General features: G+C 42.3%; 1 protein-coding gene across 1 annotated transcript in view; it reads right to left on the bottom strand.

Annotated features, from left to right (window-relative positions):
- The window catches only part of KCNK10 (potassium two pore domain channel subfamily K member 10), a 73,921-nt gene that overhangs the window by 38,283 nt on the left and 15,751 nt on the right, over window positions 1-19,887 (bottom strand). Inside the window, exon 2 of the mRNA XM_024736325.1 lies at window positions 11,810-11,927. Coding sequence (XP_024592093.1) covers window positions 11,810-11,927 — 118 coding nt within the window. The remainder of the gene's footprint in view (window positions 1-11,809; window positions 11,928-19,887) is intronic.

The following is a 19,887-nucleotide window of genomic DNA, read 5'->3' as shown; positions in this document are numbered from 1 at the left end:
TTTTTTAGATTCCATATATGTGCGTTAGCATATGGTATTTGTTTTTCTCTTTCGGACTTACTTCACTCTGTATGACAGACTCTAGGTCCATCAACCTCACTACAAATAACTCAATTTCATTTCTTTTTATGGCTGAGTAATATTCCATTGTATATATGTGCCACACCTTCTTTATCCATTCATCTGTCTATGGACACTTAGGTCGCTTCCATGTCCTGGCTATTGTAAATAGAGCTGCAATGAACATTGTGGTACATGACTCTTTTTGAATTATGGTTCTCTCAGGGTATATGCCCAGGAGTGGGATTGCTGGGTCGTATGGTAGTTCCATTTTTAGTTTTTTAAGGAACCTCCATACTGTTCTCCATAGTGGCTGTATCAATTTACATTCCCACCAACAGTGCAAGAGGGTTCCCTTTTCTCCACACCCTCTCCAGCATTTATTGTTTGTAGATTTTTTTTTTTTTGGTACGCAGGCCTCTCACTGTTGTGGCCTCTCCCGTTGCGGAGCACAGGCTCCGGCGCCGGCTCAGCGGCCATGGCTCACGGGCCCAGCCGCTCTGCGGCATGTGGGATCTTCCCGGACCGGGGCACGAACCCGTGTCTCCTGCATCGGTAGGCGGACTCTCAACCACTGCGCCACCAGGGAAGCCCTGTTTGTAGATTTTTTGATGATGGCCATCCTGACCAGTGTGAGATGATATCCCACCCACTTCTTGCACCAAGGATTATCAGGTGCTAAATAAATGTTTGTTGGTGGAATGGATGTTTAAATACAAAAGAATCCTTTTATAGCCAGGTCTATTCATATGTTATGTCAAATAGTGCTTTGAAAACACCAACACCTGCATTCTCAAGAGTTCTGCAATTACGTAAGTAACTCACGTCTAGTGAGTATTCCGCTTACTCTGTATGACGGGACTGAAGAAAGTGGTGCTGGAAGAAAAAGGCTTATAGCATTAGCACAAATTATACAGAGATGAGACTCTAAATTACTTGTTACTCACTTTCATGCCAATGAATCCTGCAACATTCTGCTAACTAATGTCTAGATAGTCACCTAACTATTCTCCCATATAGGGCAACTCCTGTGGAGCCTATTTCTAAATCCATGCAAGAAGTGAGTTATTGGGCTCATGGCTTACTGGCATTTGGGGGATGCAACAGAGTAAAGATAATGTTTATGGCTGGTCCATCATTCATCCTCTTCTAGGCCTGGAGAACTCACTGTTGCTTTCTGCCTTTAGGTGTTGAGTCACCTGGTTATTTTCCCTTTCAATTTTCCAGTCACAATCATTCAAACCTCTTATCACAAATCATCTAAATTATAGCTTCTATTTCTTAAATGACTGTTCAGGCAAGCCTTCCTAATCTTGCATTTCTTTTACTCACCAAGATTTTTGATTTAATTGTGCAAAAAAAAAAACAAAAAAAAACCAAAGGCTCTCAGAACTTTTCCCAGGTGTTTTCAGGAACTTGGACAAAATCATTTTGTAAGCATTTCCCTCTAGAATAATCCAATTTACATTAAGATAGCCCTATTAAAAAAGGAATAAATGTGCCTATACAGCTCCACTTTATGCAGAGTTATGGTGACTCTTGGAAATATTCTGGTAATTTGTGGAAACATTTATCACTCTTGCTTGCCTGTTTCATAATTGCCTGATTACTGTCAAGGAATATAGGTTTTCCTTTAGTCTGAATATCTCAGAAAGAAGTACATTGCAGACACAGGCAGACAAACTGAGGCTCTGCACCTGCTTAATAGGCCTCTTATTAGCCCTAACGGGCTGCACCCCTTCCTCCAGCTTTTAGAGAGGATCTGTCCCACCACTTGGGTAAGGACTGTGCTCAGGGGACATTCCAGTGTCATCTTAGGAGCATGAGAGCAAAGTGGGAAGATGGGGCTCAAATCTGATACCACCTCCTTCTACCTGGTTGGCCTTAAGCTCGCTTCACCTCCCCCATCCTAGTATTAGAGGGGTTCAAGGACAATGTGGGGAAAATCAGTGAACTGTAAAGTGCTATACCAATGCAAAGTGTTAGCAGTAGTATTACAATCAGCTCCTTATTTGTTCAGTGTTTCGCAGACTAGACACTAAAATAAAATTAGAGCAAAGTTCTTGGGCACTAGTGAAGTAATATCCAAATTGTAACAGGGAAGAGCCAATCTGACTACAGGTTGGATCTGTTTCTTTTACTTTAACCTTTGCTTCCTGTTGCTTTTGTTCACTAAAAGGATAGTGTCTGTACACAATGGCCTGCCTCAGGGAACCCTGCCCCTCTGCCTGAATGTTAAACCCAAGTGCCTTTGTTCAGGGAAACATCCAGACCCTGTCCACCTGTGGATGGCTGCCAGAAAGAAGAAATTAAAACATCCCCACCCTGAGGCTGGCCATTTCAGGGAACATTTGCAAGTCTTATAGCCTTTTTACTTTACTTCCTCATCCCCTCCCCCTCTCTGTTCTATAAAAGAAACTGGCATCCAAACCCCGAAAAGATGGTTTATCGGAGACACTAGTCTGCCACCTTCTCGGTCTGCCTTTCTGAACAAAGTCAAAGTCGTTATTCCTTGCCTCAACACCTCATCTCTGATTTATTGGCCTGTCCTGTGGCAAGCAGAGGGAGCTTGGACTTGGTAACAAAATCAGTCTTTAAATATATTTCAGGCCATCACCTCACATCGGACATAAAATAATTGCTGTTCTTGAGTAATGCTGTATTGTGTGTGTGTGTGTGTGTGCGTGTGTGTGTGTGTGTATCTGTGTCCCCTGCCTCTGATGAACTCTATGGAAAGATGGTTCTCCAGGTTGACCGTCAACCCTGTTACTCTGAGAAATTTCCAGAAGCTACATTTTAGAGCTTTGCTCTAAACAGGAGGCAACAAGAGGGCCACATTCCTGGATGTTTGCCTCTATTTGTACTGGGCCTGCTAGACTTCCCTGCCCATCCTTCCAGAAGGCTTGATAGAACTTTGAAGTAAGGTATAACAGTGGCTCTAGAACTCGAGACTGCGGGGATTCCTGTTCTGATTCTTCCACTTACTAACTCTCAGATCTTGGGCAATTTACCTTTCTGCCTCGCTTTCCGTGACTGAATGATGGAGCTATTAATAGCACCTACCTTATAGCTTAAAGAGTTACATGTGAAGCCTGAGTAACCTGTGGAGATTAAATACATGTGAAGCGTGATGCAAAGAATAAGCCCTCAGTAAGGATCCACAATTATCATCCTGACCCAGGTTTTCTGTGGGAAGGAATCGTTTCTAAGCTATGTGTCTCCAGGAAAACTAAGCCCCAGGAGAAAACAGGGTTGGTTCCTATTTTCCCTCCGGAAACTCCACTGTTCTCCTATAGCACCAGGACAAAGGACAAAATGCCCGTGCCCCAGGCTGGGCTGACTCAATGGCTTGGGTGGGCCCACAGCTGGATTTGGGGTGTGGGTATCGATGGGGCAGCAAAGGCTGGGAAGTGAGAGGCAGATGGTCAGGAAGAACTAGCCCAGGACATTAGAACTGGATTTCATAAAGCAGAAGAAGTTCCAGGAGCTCCTCCACCAACTGGCTTCTGGTGACTTTTGGCAGGAGATGACCAGCCCAGAGAGAACATTCTGTTGTGAACGAGAAGGACCAAGGTAGTGCTTAGCTCTGGTCACCCCTAGCTAGAAAACAGCCCAAGCCCTTTCCAAAGACAAAGCTGGTGTTTCAAGAGGACTCAGGCCTGAGTGGTGCACATGAAACTCTTCCATTTGCTGTTTACATGCCGAAGTCAAATCTTGGGCAAACCATGTGCTATCCAGCTCTGGTATTTGGTTTAGAGTACATGTTCTCAAAGCCTACTGCCTGTGCATTTATGGGCGTGTGGCCTGTGCAGTCACACGGAGCCCCACACTCAGAAGGGCCCCATGCTTGGTTTAATGCTCTGCCCTTGCCGTTTTGTCCTTCTTAATCTTTTTCTTTTAACAAAAGACTGAATTTTCATTTTGCACTGGGCCTTGTGCCTTATGTAGCTGGTCCTGGTGAATAAAGCTAGGCTCCATGGCTTACCGACCTTGAGATACTGAACAAGCTACTTGACATCCCTGGGTCTCAGTCTTCTCATTAGTAAAATAAGGCAAATAAGAGTACCTACCTCATGCAGTTAACGTGAAACTAAGTGAGATAACGTATGTGGAGCACAGTTCCTGGCACCTAGTAAGCACCCAGTAAGTATTAGCCGCAGTGACAGCTATTCCCAAAGCCATGGGCTAAACGTCCAGCCCAAGTGCTAGTCAAGTAGAAATAGCTGCCTCGGTACCTTGGCCAGTACAGCTCTTAACTGAGGCCACAGGCAAGGAACACAGTTACTGACTGCCATCTGGGACCTGAGGAGGGGCTCTCTAGGATCTGGGTAGAGCCAAGTGACTTAATCCAAAAATGCCTCAAATGGAGAATTCCCTGGCAGTCTAGCAGTTAAGACTCTGCACTTCCACTGCACGGGGCATGGTTTCCATCCCTGATCGGGGAATAAGCCTGATCACATGCCACGCAGTGCGGCCAAGACAAAAAAAAAAAAAAAAAATGCCTCCAAGATGAAATCTAATTGCATTCCATAGCTGTTGGTGAGAACTCAATCATTTTCTGCCCTTCCACAAGTGATGGTTTGTGGGAAAGAACCTGCACACAGGAGTATCATTCCTCCAGCTTAGAAAAACTAGTTGCTGGAGACCCACCAGCAGAGTCAATGATTGAGGCAGGTGGGACTTTCTCACATCAGAATTAGTTACTGAGAAAGGGAACAGGGTGCACAGTGACCTCAACAAAGACAGCAGTCTAGTCTTCTGGCATGGCTCCTGGTTTGGAGAAGAGCCTGAGTGTTCTTCCTTTTGCCATACACTTGGAGATCTTCCTGTATAGCTGAGCACAAGAAAACCTTATTTAAAAAAAAAAAGAAGCTTTGATATTTTCATATAAAAGGGACCTCTGATACTGAGTAATATCACTGCTTTTCAGGAAAAGACCTAAGACCTCTCTAACACATTCTAAATAATGAGCACATTTTTCTGTGTCTGAATAGTACATAGTACATAGTACTCAAGAGAGTCTTTCTGGAGAGCAATTTGGCAAGGCTTTAAAAGGTCCAGGCCCTTTGACACAGCAAGCCCTGGGGGATCTTTCCAAGGAAACAGCCAGAGATGAAGATCACCATTCATGAAGAAAGATTTTCATCGTGATGTTACACTATCACATAAGTAAAAACTGCTTACGACTCCAACAACATGTGATGACAGCATTGATAGTAGAGCCAATGGAACCCATCAAAGCTTATGTTTCTCAAAGAACCTTAGTAATATGGGAAAATGTTTACCGAATTATGTCACACATTATGTGAAACCAAGCAAGCATGCTAATGTATGCGTATTTCACGAATAATGAAAACGTTCCTCAGCTCCAGCTGCTCTACTGCCTGTGTCCTAAATGATGGAAAATTTCTCAGCAAGAAACAGAAGAATTAGCAGGCTCTTAGTTTTCTTATCAGCCTTGCTACCACTTGTGATGAATGAATTTACCACTAAATAACTGGGGAAAAAACCTTATTTCCTCACTTCATTATTCTTACTAACATTGTACTTATGTTTTCTTTAGAATTCTCTAATGGTATGACTCTCTAAAGACCCTCCGCCCTGGAGTCAAAACTTAGCCAGCTAAATGATGTTCAACTCACAACACATTATTTTTCAATTAAGACAAAGTGAGAGAGAAAACAGCATTTTCTCCATTGAATAGTAAAGGACCCAATCTCTAACACTAACACTGAGCCATGATACTGAAGTGGACTTGTGGTTTGGGTTGGGTTTTATTTTTGTTTGTTTTTGATTTACGCTTGTTTTGTAGTAGTTTCCTGTTCAGCCTGAACCTTCTTTCATATTTTGGGAAAGGTCTCTGTCCTTTGCCCAGATATGACACAGCGTCCTGCCTCTCACTATAGAGGCAACAGCATCCCAGGTTGCCAGGACACCAGCATATGAACTTAGGGACTTACCCAATAGGAAGCTCTAAGACTTTAAATCAAGAGCAAGTAGCCCAAAGAAGGTGGGAGATGGCAGCTGCAGTGGCCAGCAGGGTCAGGCACTGGCTATGAGGTCAGAGGATACTTACTCGCCCTCTGTGATCTCTGAGCCATAAGTGCGCATTGGTTAGAATTTTTCAGTCTTAGGCGAGATAAAACCCAGTGCACACTCGCTTAAGAAAGAAGAGAAATGGACAGACCCCAGTAAATAGCAGGATATTTAACATTTATTTCTTAATTCTTCGTGGGTAGCTTCATTCCAGGCTCGAAGGCTGCCAGCTGCACCCTGCTTATCGCTCCTCTTTTGTTAACCCGCTTCTTTACTGTTAGCTGAATTCTAGGCAGAAAAACCCTCAAGGGAAAAAATGAATGGTAGGGCCCCAGGCTTATCCTTTTCCCAATTTACATCCAGTAAGAAAGAGAAGTCACTTCCTCCAAAGCTCAAGCAAAAGCCCAGGAATTGACTTGCTTATTGGCCTAATCCAGATCTCATGTCTGTCTCTGAACTCAGGGCTGTGGCCACGCACATGCAAGGCACTGGATTTCTTATTTTTATGGTTCTAATCTAATTTTAATTCACATTTTTAAATTTAAGTATAGTTGATTTACAATGTTGTGCTAATTTCTGCTATACAGCAAAGTGATTCAGTTATATATATATATATATATATATATATATATATACACACACACATTCTTTTTGTTATATTCTTTTCCATTATTGTTTATCATAGGATATTGAATACAGTTCCCTATGCTATACAGAAGGACCTTGTTGCTTATCCATTCTATATGTAATAGCTTGTATCTACTAACCCCAAATATCCAGTCCATCCCTGCCCCACCCCCTTCCCCTTTGGCAACCACAAGTTTGTTCTCTATGTCTGTGAGTCTGTTTCTGTTTTGTAGAAAGGTTCATATGTGTCATGTATTAGATTCCACATGTAAGTGACATCATATGGCATTTGTCCTTCTCTTTCAGACTTACTTCACTTAGTATGACAATCTCTAGATCCATCCGCGTTGCTGCATTATTTCATACTTTTTTATTACTGAGTTGTATTCTGTTGTATATACGTACCACGTCTTCCTCATCCATTCATCTGGCAGTGGACAGTTAGGTTGCTTCCATGTCTTGGTTATTGTAAACAAAAGGCACTGGATTTCTGAGTCTAGACAAGATGATTCTTCCCCTGTGGCCTGGGGGCCAAGTGTGGGGAAGGGGACCATTAGGGAAATGGTTATCAGGACAAGAGTGAGTAAGTGAATGGGTGCCAAGCAGCAGAAACTGAGTCATTTGCACAAACTCAAAGATTCCAGTGTAAGCACATTAAAAGGGGCAGAAGATGTTACACGTCAAATGTTCCTCTTTAGGCGGTTGGAACCACCATTCCTCAGTTACATAATGTCATGTGGGTCAATGAACACAGCTGTTCAATAAACCAAGCCCTTGGGATCTTCGTGAGTTAACACAATAAATGGGCGCACATCCCAATGTAGCTATAGTGTTTTTCAGTGCATCATATAGGCCACTGATTTAGCCATTTTATAAAAATAAGAATATTAGAATTTTCTTTTTTGTTTAATATACACTAAGGTCTCATGTGTCCAATCCTGGGCACTGGAGGTGCACTTTCCAAAATGTACTTCTTGAAGTGGCCTAGACTTTCTCAATTTCAATGATTTTACTATAAATCCCCCTGAAACACATGACACATTTCCCCATCTTAATAACCAGACCACTGAACACAATCTAACCTGACACTGGTCTTCTCTGATCTACCACAGTGATGCCCTCGGGGGATGTTGAGGTGTATAGCACTGTCTGCCATTACACCAAATGGTGCCATATCATCCTGCCCCCTTTGTTGGATGCTGTGGGATTGAGGACAAATATGACCTAATCTGGTCTGGAGTGTCTGAAAGGTTTCTAGGCCCTAGACTCACTAGCGTAACGCACACCTCTACTACTTGTAATAGTTGATCTTAATGTGTTTGCAGATTTGCAAGCGTGAACCTAGTACATCACATGATTAAGAGGCTTTCTAAAAAGGAATGACAATTCTCTCTGACTCTAGTTTTCTTAATGCACATAACTTTCTTGATTGCACCAATGTAAAAATAACACAGGCCCTAAAGAGGAGGTCTACAACCATAAACAAAATCCTGTGCCTCTAAACAACGCTTAGCTTCTGAAACTTGTGCCAATAGGAAGTCAATCGTCAAAGATGCCATCCCCCCAAAAAGGCATACTCTCCAACACCAAAAAGTAAGGGAGAGGGAAAAACCTCCCAGAAGGCAAAGCTGGGCCTCAGAGAGCTATGAGATTTGAGAGATTTGAGCTATGAGAGAGATTTCCTCCCAAAGAGTATAAACAAATGTTAATGAAGGAATCCTCCCACTTCGAGGGTAGAAGAGCATCCCACTGTGTGTCCAACATTGCTATGAACCGGTGACTGTTGTGTGTCTCCCATTCTTCTGAATGAGAGTTTTTATTGTAGTGTGACTTCACTACTTCACTAGTAAATGAGGGCAGATAACTCTCAAACTCTTTTTCAGCAGAGCTGGGAGAGGGATGCAATCTACAGATTCCACAATATACGTAAGGATTACCAAAAGAAGATGAGATTGCAAAGAAGCAACATGGGAAAATAATACAGAGAAGAAGTACAAATCTCAGAAAGTCCCTGCAAAAATCCAGTTATGGGGCTTCCCTGGTGGCGCAGTGGTTGAGAGTCCGCCTGCCGATGCAGGGGACACGGGTTCGTGCCCCGGTCCGGGAGGATCCCACGTGCCGCGGAGCGGCTGGGCCCGTGAGCCATGGCCGCTGAGCCTGCGCGTCCGGAGCCTGTGCCCCGCAACGGGAGAGGCTACAACAGTGAGAGGCCCGCGTACCGCAAAAAAAAAAATCCAGTTATGAAAGTGAGTGTCTCACCTTGAACTTCAAAAGAGATATCCCTATATGTACCAAGTATGGAATGTAGGGTGAAGAGGGAGAGCAGCAGAAGCCCCCCTAAACTTGATCTGATCCAGGAAAACAGAAGAGGCAGAGCTATACAGAGAATAACACAGATGGGTCATATTTGCAGGAAGCACTCTGTCTCTTTGACAACAGGAAAGAGGAGAGTCTTGGCATGTGCTACCAGAAAGGTTACCTGCTTCTTCCTGCTCTGCTCTCCCCAGCCCATGGAAATGTTCAGCAGAGAGCTGGTCCAGGAATATCCAGTTCATTTGGCATCAAGTATGTGAAAAAGACACTGGCCCAGGGACTTCCCTGGTGGCGCAGTGGTTAAGAATCTGCCTGTCAATGCAGGGGACATGGGTTTGAGCTCTGGTCCGGGAAGATCCCACATGCCACGGAGCAACTAAGCCTGTGCGCCACAACTACTGAGCCTGTGCTCTAGAGCCCACGAACCACAACTATTGAGCCTGCACACCACAACTACTGAAGCCTGTGCACCTACAGCCTGTGCTCTGCAACAAGAGAAGCCACCGCAATGAGAAGCCCATGCACTGCAACAAAGAGCAGCCCCTGTTCGCCATAACTAGAGAAAGATCACACACAGCAACGAAGACCCAACGCAGCCAAAAAAATAATAAAAAATTAAAAAGAAAGAAACTGGCCCAGCATAAATATAAAGCTTCCGTTTTTTAAAAATGTGAAAGAGCAGCAAAACTTACCAGTGAATGTGAGACACTCAGCAGAAAAATGTTGCCCCAACCAGATGAAAAGTGTAAACAACTATGAAGTAATCACCTCTAAGAATCATCACAGAGAAACCACAAAGGTGCAAGAAATCAGGGAGGAAATGGTGAGATAACAAGTGCAGATGAAATGTGAGCCGAGCTAATAGAATGCAGGGAAAAAGTAGGAAAGAAAAAAGTCCCCTAATGATCATAAAAATGAAAACAAAATTGGAAGGAGCACATGGCAGAGTAGGCACTGTGAAAAAATAACAAAAAAAAGAAGATAATACTAACAAGTTGAAAACCAAATTTTAAAGATAAAAAGGAGTAGAGGGAAAACACTAGACATAGAAGACAAGCAAAGAAGTGATGATAGATGTATAACTGGAATCCCCAAAGAACAGAACCAAAATCATACAGCAGAGAAAATGTTTAAAAATAGCAATCAAGAAAACTTTCCTGAAATAAAAGGGACAAAACCTGGTAGCGTTATCAGATGAAAGATAAAGAAATAATCTTTTGAGTAGCTGAGCAGAAAGAGCAAGTCACTTATAAAAGGGAAAAATCGTCTGGCATCAGGTTTCTCCACAGCAACATAAGCATTGGGAGAAAGTGGAGATCCAACAAGATCCTTAAAAAAGAACATGTGAGTCAAGGGTTTCATTTCCAGCCAAACTGCCCTTCAAGTATAAGACCATTTTGAACAACACAAGAACCCAGGGAATATTGCTCCCTGGAGCCATTCTGAAGGCAACTACCTGAAGAAGAGTTTCAGCCAAGCAAGTGATGGTGACAAAAACTATAGCAAAACCATGATGAAAACCAGGGCTAGAGATGAACACCGACAATATTTAACTGTAGAACTATGACTGAAACAAATGGGAGTGCCCAGGTAGCAGAACAGAATAGCAGAATGTGAAATATACACCCTGATGTTACAGAATGATACAATAAGTAATAATTGATAGTGGAAGAAGAAAAGAAGTTGAGATGCTGAGTAAGTTCCCTGACTGCATTATATATAATAATTGAGAGCCAAGAGTTATTAAAGTGGGCAAATCTTCTAATAGAAGCCTAAGCATATTTAATAATGTAAAAGTAAACATTAAAAGGATGGTGTCAACTAAAATTGTGTGGTGGAGAAAGAGAAGAGGTGTCATCACCCATAATAAGGAACTAACAGATACTACTTAAAGAATAGAACACTAAGGTTATTATATGCGATTATAATTATAAAGCTAACCCCTATGACAAATCGTTTAATCCCTATGGCAAAAATACAAAACTCCTCAAGTATAAGAAAAAAGACACAAAAATTGACAAAAGACAAAAATTGGTGCAGGAAGGAAGTAATCATAGCTCGCCTTATGACCAGTTGGAAGAGGAGCATTTACCTAGCAAAATAATGCAACTATTCACATTCACTTTTGATCTAATTAAACTATACTGGGAAGGAAAGAGGACGGGAAGAGAGCCCTTCTACAGTGGGGTGGGGAGGAAGAAGAGAACTGATTCCTCATCTTCCACAATGGGAAGTCAAGAAATCACCTCTAAAATAAAATTCGGGAAGTGTAACACCAGTGTGACATTTAAAGACATGGAGATGAATACCAAAATAATCGTGCAAAAGAAATGAAAGGGGTTGCCCCAGGGGAGGTGAAAAAGGAGGAGAGGGGCAGAGACTGCTGTTTTACGTAACAAACTTTGTGGAACACAGTTTGGCTGTTTAATGTATAACTTCAATAAAAAGTACACTTTTTAAAAAAGAATTGGAGCTCAACTGAGCAATCAGAGTTCAACCGATCGTTCAGAGGTTCATTTTTTACCCTAACCTTTCCATGAGGTCCTTTCAAATGAAAGTTTCCCTAGCCTTTCATTTTGAAAAATGAAATTCTTCATTCTGCTCTGCCTTTTATTGAAAGTCACCACACAAGTACTGCATTAATCTGACAGTGTTTCCTCAGCATCCTTTGAACATCCGGCTGCCATGTATTCTATGAGGACAAAATGTTGATTTTAGTGCCATTACTCAGGAGGGCCTGCAGAGGAAAAGATACTTGCAAATACATTGATACCTATGGTGGTGATGACAGTTCCAGCAAAGAAAAAGGCACTTCCGAGGTCCCAGTGACTGCTGTTGTTAGAAGAGTTTCCTATGGGGCTTACTCCTGCGTTGTCAGCGTCGAGCGCATGCTGCAAGGAAAGTGAGAAAGCGTGAGGTTCGGTGAAAAAGCTTACCAAGGGGCTTCCCTTGTGGCGCAGTGGTTAAGGATCGTCTGCCAATAAATCCAGGAATATCTCACGTGCCGCGGAGCAACTAAGCCCATGCACCACAACTACTGAGCCCGCGTGCTGCAACTACTGAAGCCCACGTGCCTAGAGCCCATGCTCCGCAACAAGAGGAGCCACCGCAATGAGAAGCCCGCACACCGCAACGCAGAGTAGCCCCCGCTCGCCACAACTAGAGAAAGCCCGCGTGCAGCAAAAGACCCAAGGCAGCCGAAAAGAATAAACAAATAAAATAAATACGTTTTTAAAAAAAGATTGCTTTAAAAAATAATAAGAAATGAGTGAACAAACTAAAGTAATAAATGTAGGCACATGATCTTCCCAAAGGTGTGAGAAGAAAGCAATTTAAAATAAGTTTATAAAAAAAAAAAAAAGCTTACTAAGATTTCCTTGCTCCAGAACCTGCAATGATCTATAAAGAACTGGTTATGTGGATGAGGGTACCGTCATACAATGAAATACTATTGTTACAGAGAAAAGCACAGGCCCAAATGGCACCACTTGTGCTAAAGTCCATGGTATCAAACCTGCACTTGATACCTGACTTTATTGCAGTTACGACCTTCCCCAGAAATGTAATCTTTTTTTACTATTTATTCTTTTCTTTTAGTGAAGTATAGTTGATTTACAATATTGTGTCAATTTCAGGTGTACAGCAAAATGATTTAGTTATTGTTTTTCAGATTATATTCCATTATAGGTTATAACAAGATACTGAATATAGTTCCCTGTGCTGAATCCTTGTGCTTCTCTATTTTATGTATAGTAGTTTGTATCTGTTAATCCTATACTCCTAATTTGTACCTCCCTCCCTCTCTCTCCCCTTTGGTAACCGTAAGTTTGTGTTCTGTGTCTGTGAGTCTATTTCTGTCTTGTATATAGACTCATTCGTACTATCTTTAGATTCCACATATAAATGATATCATGTAGTATTTGTCTTTCTCTGTCTGAGTTACCTCGCTAAATATAATATTTTCTAGGTCTATCCAGAAATGTAATCTTAATCAACCAGTCTGGAATTGTCTGGTCAGCACCAATGAGGCAGCCTGTCTCATGGACCTGCTCCGTCCCCCAGAGGAAAAGAGGTAATGTGAATGCTAAAACCCCTGCTATTCTTTCCCCCCCAAAGAAGATGTCCTGACCTAAAAAATAATCCTTTCTTTTCTTTTGATAATAGCTCCTTTGCCCCACTCTCTTCCTATAAAAACCTTCCATTTTGTACAACCCCTGGGAGGACCCCTCTAGCTGCTAGACAGGATGGTGCCTGATTCATAAATCATTGAATAAAGCCCATTAGATCTTCAAATCTACTCGGTTGAATTTTGGTTTTTGTTTTAATTTTTTTGGCCTCGCCGTGTGGCATGCAGGATCTTAGTTCCCTGACCAGGGATGGAACCCATGCCCCCTGCAGTGGAAACGCCAAGTCTTAACCACTGGATCACCAGGGAAGTCCCTGAATTTTGTTTTTTAACACTATACATCCACTTGTTAAAATTAGAAAATTAGTTTTAAATTGGGGGGAAAAATCCATATATAGTATGTTGCCATTTATGTAAAATTTGCAGACATAGGATTTACCCAGTCCTGGCAGAAGTTATGCAAAACGCATACATCTTGTTGTGCATATACATAGAAAGATGTCTAAAAGGACTGGCACCCAAAGTGGTCACTCCCGGGAGGCAGGGTTTCAGTTCCTTTTCACTCTCTTTTTTTCTGTTTTGTTGGAATGTTTTACACTGAGCTTGTTTCAGGAGTTAAGAGCTTGGGCTCCTGGGTCAGACTGTCATGGTTCTGCTCGCTAATCACCTCAGACACTTGGGCGAGTTATTATTTTTTTTTTTAATGTATCTTTTTTTTTTACATCTTTATTGGAGTATAATTGCTTTACAATGGTGTGTTAGTTTCTGCTTTATAACAAAGTGAATCAGTTATACATATGTTCCTATATCTCTTCCCTCCTGCGTCTCCCTCCCTCCCCCCCTCCCTATCCCACCCCTCTAGGTGGTCACTAAGCACCGAGCTGATCTCCCTGTGCTATGCAGCTGCTTCCCACTAGCTATCTATTTTATGTTTGGTAGTGTATATATGGACTTCAGGATATGAGGAGGGGGAAGGGTAAACTGTGACAAAGCGAGAGAGTGGGCAAGTTATTTTAACCTCTCTAAGCCCAAATTTCCTCATTTGCAAACTGGGGATAACAATGCCTTCCCCCACAGAGTCGTTGTGAGGATGAAATGAGATGATTCATGTAATACACTGAGCCCAATGCCCAGCACTGTGTCAGGGTTTCAAAAATAGTTGACAATTTTGTGACTGTCATTTCACTGTCCCCCAACACACACACACACACACACACACACACACACACACACACACACACACGGCTCCTTTTAAAAATAAATAACAATGACTCCTCACTGGCTACCGGATTTGGAATTCCATACACCTTAAAATTCCCAGTGACTTGGCCACATTGATGCTCCAACCTCATCTCACACTGTACTATAAAAGCCTCCAGCCCTGGGCAGGAAACTCTATGAGACATCCCCTCATACTTCTGGAACTTTGCTTTGCCCTCCCACAAAAGTACCCACCCTTCAGGGTCTAATCTGGGCCCCATTTCTTCCAGGAGGTTCAGTTTGTACCTTGTAGCCTCCACAAAATGCCTCCGTCCCAGGACTTACGCTTCTGCACCCATACATTTAACGGGCTTTTGATCACACACTCCCTTGCTGGAAATCCTTCCCTACTCTCAGCATGCACAGAATAAGGTGGAAAATTCCTCAGCAGCCCTTCCTGAGCTCACCCTGCCAAACTCCTTCAGGCCAGGGGAGAGGGGAGCAAGAGATTTCAATCAGGTGAGCTGTGGTGAGGAAGGTAGGGGCTTCAGACGGAGGTGACAGAAATATGAGCTACTTCTAGAGTCTCCATTCCCTGGACAAAACTGTAATAACCCCATGTGAATATTGCCAGACACAATTAAATATTGCAATGGGATTATATTCATCCTAAATAATGCCCATAAAGCTCTGTTGAAACAAGCAGACAGGGGCTTCCCTGGTGGCGCAGTGATTGAGGGTCCGCCTGCCGCTGCAGGGGACACGGGTTCGTGCCCCAGTCCTGAAGGATCCCACATGCCGCGGAGCGGCTAGGCCCGTGAGCCATGGCCGCTAAGCCTGCGCGTCTGGAGCCTGTGCTCCGCAATGGGAGAGGCCACAACAGTGAAAGGCCCGCGTACCGCAAAAACAACAACAACAACAAAAAAAAACAACAAGCAGACAGTGGTTGCCATAAATTAGATTACAAATGAAAAAGTCAATCATTGTTAGTAACATTTTGCCTTCATTGATCTGAGATATTTCAAACTCTTTAGACCAGGTATCAACCCTTTTCCAGAAAAGGTCGGACAGTAATTGTGGGCCACATATGGTTTCTGTTGCAAACCCCCTAGACAACTTACTGGACAAAGGAAAAAAATCTCTTTTGTTTAAGTCTTTAGTTTATTCTTTCCTGCCTCTAAGAACATGAAATATTATACTGGCCACGGTTTCTAACATAAACGCTGGCACCCCAGAATTTCAAATCCAGCTGCATGGGATGTGTCTTTGCCTGTGGTTTAAATCGGCCTAATCTACAAGGATCGCTTATTCATCGGGGGCTATGCAATTCTCTGCTTTAGAGAAAATACAGATGCCAAGTCCTTTCTGCTGGTAAAATACCCATTGTCACTATACTTTGAGCGCCTTCAGACCAAGCCACAGGCCTTAACTAGTGTTTATAGCCTCATAGTCTATTCAGCTCTGATGGGACCACCTGGAAATAATACCTCAGGGACAGCTCCAGGCCCCAGTTGCTTAGGTAGCCACAGATCACACCATCAATACCTAATATTTACAACTTCTATGAAGCTGCAGAAAGAGTTTGGGTTCAATCAGGTCTCACTGCGCAGAGAATTACACATAAATACCCTACGCAGACCAAGTGCTGCGTATAAACACACAGATCTGCAGCAAAGATGGGCAGGGATAATTATGTGCTTCATCAAAAAATCCAAAGTAAGATTCCTTTTCAAGTCTCTTTTCTTTGAATTATGCAATTTATAAATACTTAATGTTTACATATGTAACCCTGAAGGAAAGTGTCTATCGGCTGAAAGGAAAGGAAATTAACATTTGTTGAGGGTCTACGTTGAGGCAGGTGTTTTAGGAGTGTTCTTCCATTTTATCCCTTCCACAACTTGTGTGTTATTCAATTTTTTCCTTTCTACAACTTGCAAGAACTTTACGAAATATTATCGCTCTTTCGAGATAAGGAAACAGGCTCAGGAAAGTTAAGGAACTTGCCCAAGGTCACACAGCCAGGAAGTGGAGAAGCCAGAATTCAAGTCTTGACTGGCCCAAAGCCACGGTTTTGCCCTTTCCTCTGCATATGGTACCCAGAACACACTCATCCTCCCCCACCCTGTGCTCACCTCCAGACAGAGATGAGGGAGAAGCCTTGTCATTGTCCAAGAATTTAGACAGAAGGGACCTCACAAGCGATCATTTCTAACTAGACTACTTCCCTGAACATGTTCATGGGGGCACCAAACTTTATTTGGCTGCTGGAGCTGGTGAGAGCTTAATGGCTCAGCATTAAATTTTAAATTAAAAATAAATAAATAAAAATGGAGAAAGGTTGATTTTATAGCCTGAAAGGGAGGGAACAGAGAAAAGAGAGAGAAAGCCCCGAAAAAGGAAGAGAGGAAAGCAAAAGAGACAAGGTGTCAGCTGAGCTCAGTTAGCAGTGCCCAAGACTTCTGAAAAGCAGGTCCATCTAGTACCCAGTTTTAACTTGCTTCATATGTGTGGTATAAATTCCTCTCTCGCTCCCCCAAATCTTCAGTAAAGTGGGCTATACAAGCAAATGCCCTGGGGAAGTGGTTTTAAATATAAGGATTGTTACGGGCACTGTGGGCCAGAATGTGATTTAAAACCAGAAGTAAGAAGGAGAAAAATAAGGTCTCTCACAAGTCACCAACCTCTTGGTAAGATTTTAGAGGATCCCCAACCCCAGGAATGAGGTTTGATTCTATCTAGATCATATACATCAGAAAGACTCCAGCAAACAAGCAGAATTAAAATGAATTAACAAACTCAGGTTACATACCTACAGGGGAAACCCAGTATAAATGGACTGTTATCACTTGAACCAACAGCATCATTTTGAACTCAATAGTTCTGATTGAATTCATACTTCTAACATTATTAATTTTCTAAAGTATTTTCTAATAATCTTAACTGTTTGAACTCAAGTAAAGCCTTTTAAAATTAAATGCATTTTTTTTTTTTGTTTTTCTTTTTTAAATGCATTTGTTTTTAAGTTTGTTTGTTTTTCTTTCTCTCCTTTCAGGCTGCAAAAGTGAAGATAAGCCAGCCCATTAGAAGTGTCCAAACACGTAGATAATGAAATGACGAAACTGAGCCATGTACAGTCTGGCTTAAAGGATCAGTTACAGGGTAGAGGTTCAACGAACATCAGCATCATTTTAAGCCACAATCTCAGACTTAATGAGCATCACGTGTTCAGTTACAAGATCAACCACTACCAAGTTCAGAGAGGTCTTCTGAGGATCAAAAAGAAAAAAATTAAACTACATGTGATGTGAGAGTTTCAAGCTTCAGGAAAAACATACTATAGATAAGAGGGTCCCATTTGAAAATTTAATTCCACACCTTTTTGAATTTCCTTTTTAGCCTGTCAGTTAGAACTTCCAGTTGCTACCCAGTAAACGATTCATAAATGAATGTTTCAATCAATAAGAAATGAGTGGGGCTTCCCTGGTGGTGCAGTGGTTAAGAATCCGCCTGCCAATGCAGGGGACATGGGTTCGAGCCCTGGTCCGGAAAGATCCCACATGCCACGGAGCAACTAAGCCCGTGAGCCACAACTACTGAGCCTGCGCTCTAGAGCCCGTGAGCCACAACTACTGAGCCTGAGTTCTGCAACTTCTGAAGCCCGTGCACCTAGAGCCCATGCTCCGCAACAAGCGAAGCCACCGCAGGGAGAAGCCCGCACACCGCAACAAAGAGTAGCCCCCGCTCACTGCAGCTAGAGAAAAGCCCACACGCAGCAATGAAGACCCAACACAGCCAAAATAAATAAATAAATACATTAAAAAAAAAAAAGATTGCTTAAAAAAAAAATAAGAAATGAGTGAACAAACGAAAGTAATAAATGTAGGCACATGGTCTTCCCAGAGGTGTGAGAGGAAAGCAATTTATTTCTTTGTACTACAGACAAACATAAGAAAGTAGTCCAACACAAAGAAATATAACGATTGTCCTATTTTTTAAAAAATAAAGAAGGAGGAGGAAGAGTTGGTGACAGTGGTAAGGTCTAAAAGAATCTGTTTCTAACTTACTTACAAAACAGAAACAGAATCACAGATCTCGAAATCAAACTTATGGTTACCAAAGGGGAAACGTAGGGGAAAGAGATAAATGAGGAGATGGGGATTAACGTATACACACTGCTATATATAAAATATAAAATAGAAAACTAACAAGGACCTACTGTATAGCACAGAGAACTATATTTGACATTCTGTAATAACCGATATGGGAAAAGAATCTGAAAAAAATGGATATATATATATATATGTATACATATATGATTCACTTCGCTGTACCCCTGAAACTAACATAACATTGTAAATCAACTATACTCCAATAAAAATAAATTTAAACATCTGTTTCTTACAGAGAGTAGAATGGAGATTGCCAGGGGCTAGAGGGTGGGGAGGGCAGATATTGGTCAAAGGGTACAAACTTCCAGTTATAAGATGAATACGTTCTGGGGATCTAACATATAGCATGGTGATTTCAGTTACTAATACTGTATCATATACCTGAAGTTACTGAGAGAATAAATCTTAGATGTTCTCACCACAGAAAAAGAAATGGTAATTATACGACATGATGGAGATGTTAGCTAATGCTATGCTGGTCATCATTTTGTAATAAATAAGTATATCAAATCAATACGTTGTACACCTTAAACTTCCCCAATGTTATATGTCAATGATATCTCAATAAAACTGGAAAATAAATAAATAAAAGAATCTCTTTTCTTCCTGCTTCCTCTATCCTCCTTCCTTCCCTGCATTAGGACCACCAGAAGGGTTCAACAGGGAAACTGCAGCCTCTCCCAAAATGAGAAGGGGATAGAGAGCCCTCGGAGATCCCCCCACCGAATTCCCCTGGTGCCGTCATCCCACGCGGCAATGCTGGGTCGCATAAATCACTGTTCCGGGCAACACAAGACACCATCATGAGTGTTAGCGCTACTCTGGGATGAATGACGGCCCACAGGGGACCACTAACTGTCTGTGGCTTTTCTCCTATGATCTGTGTACTTGGTGAGACAATCTGTTTCTCTGTTTCCTCATAGGGCACCAAAAAGGAAGACAAACAAAGGTGGAGAGGTGGTCACTCAGCTTGTCTGAGACTGAAGAATGCAGCCAATTGGCACCATATACATGGACGCTAATAACCATGGCGATGGTTTGATTTACTGTCCAAACCAGGACACTTGCAGAGGGAAAAGGGCCTTGTTCACGATTATGCTTGAACTGCAGGACAGGCATAAGACAGGACGTATGATCCTTTTGCTAACAGCTCACACTACGGGAACAAAGGGAAATGACCTCATCTGAGGGCACAAAGGTGGCTCTAGGTCTACAACGTTCTTAAATCTCGAGAGGGCACAGTCAGCAAAAGGATTTATGAAGGAGATATTTAGCCAGGGGTCGAGGCAAGAGGAGGGGGTCGTGGTGGAAAGTGGCTTCATAAATGCACTCAAAGCGGGCATACTTTCAGCCATT

Source organism: Neophocaena asiaeorientalis, unplaced genomic scaffold, assembly GCF_003031525.2.
Source record: "Neophocaena asiaeorientalis asiaeorientalis breed wild unplaced genomic scaffold, Neophocaena_asiaeorientalis_V1.1 scaffold152, whole genome shotgun sequence".
NCBI classification, from domain to species: domain Eukaryota; kingdom Metazoa; phylum Chordata; class Mammalia; order Artiodactyla; family Phocoenidae; genus Neophocaena; species Neophocaena asiaeorientalis.
The sequence above is the reverse complement of the archived record's forward strand: the minus strand, read 5'-3'. Positions and strand labels throughout refer to the sequence as shown.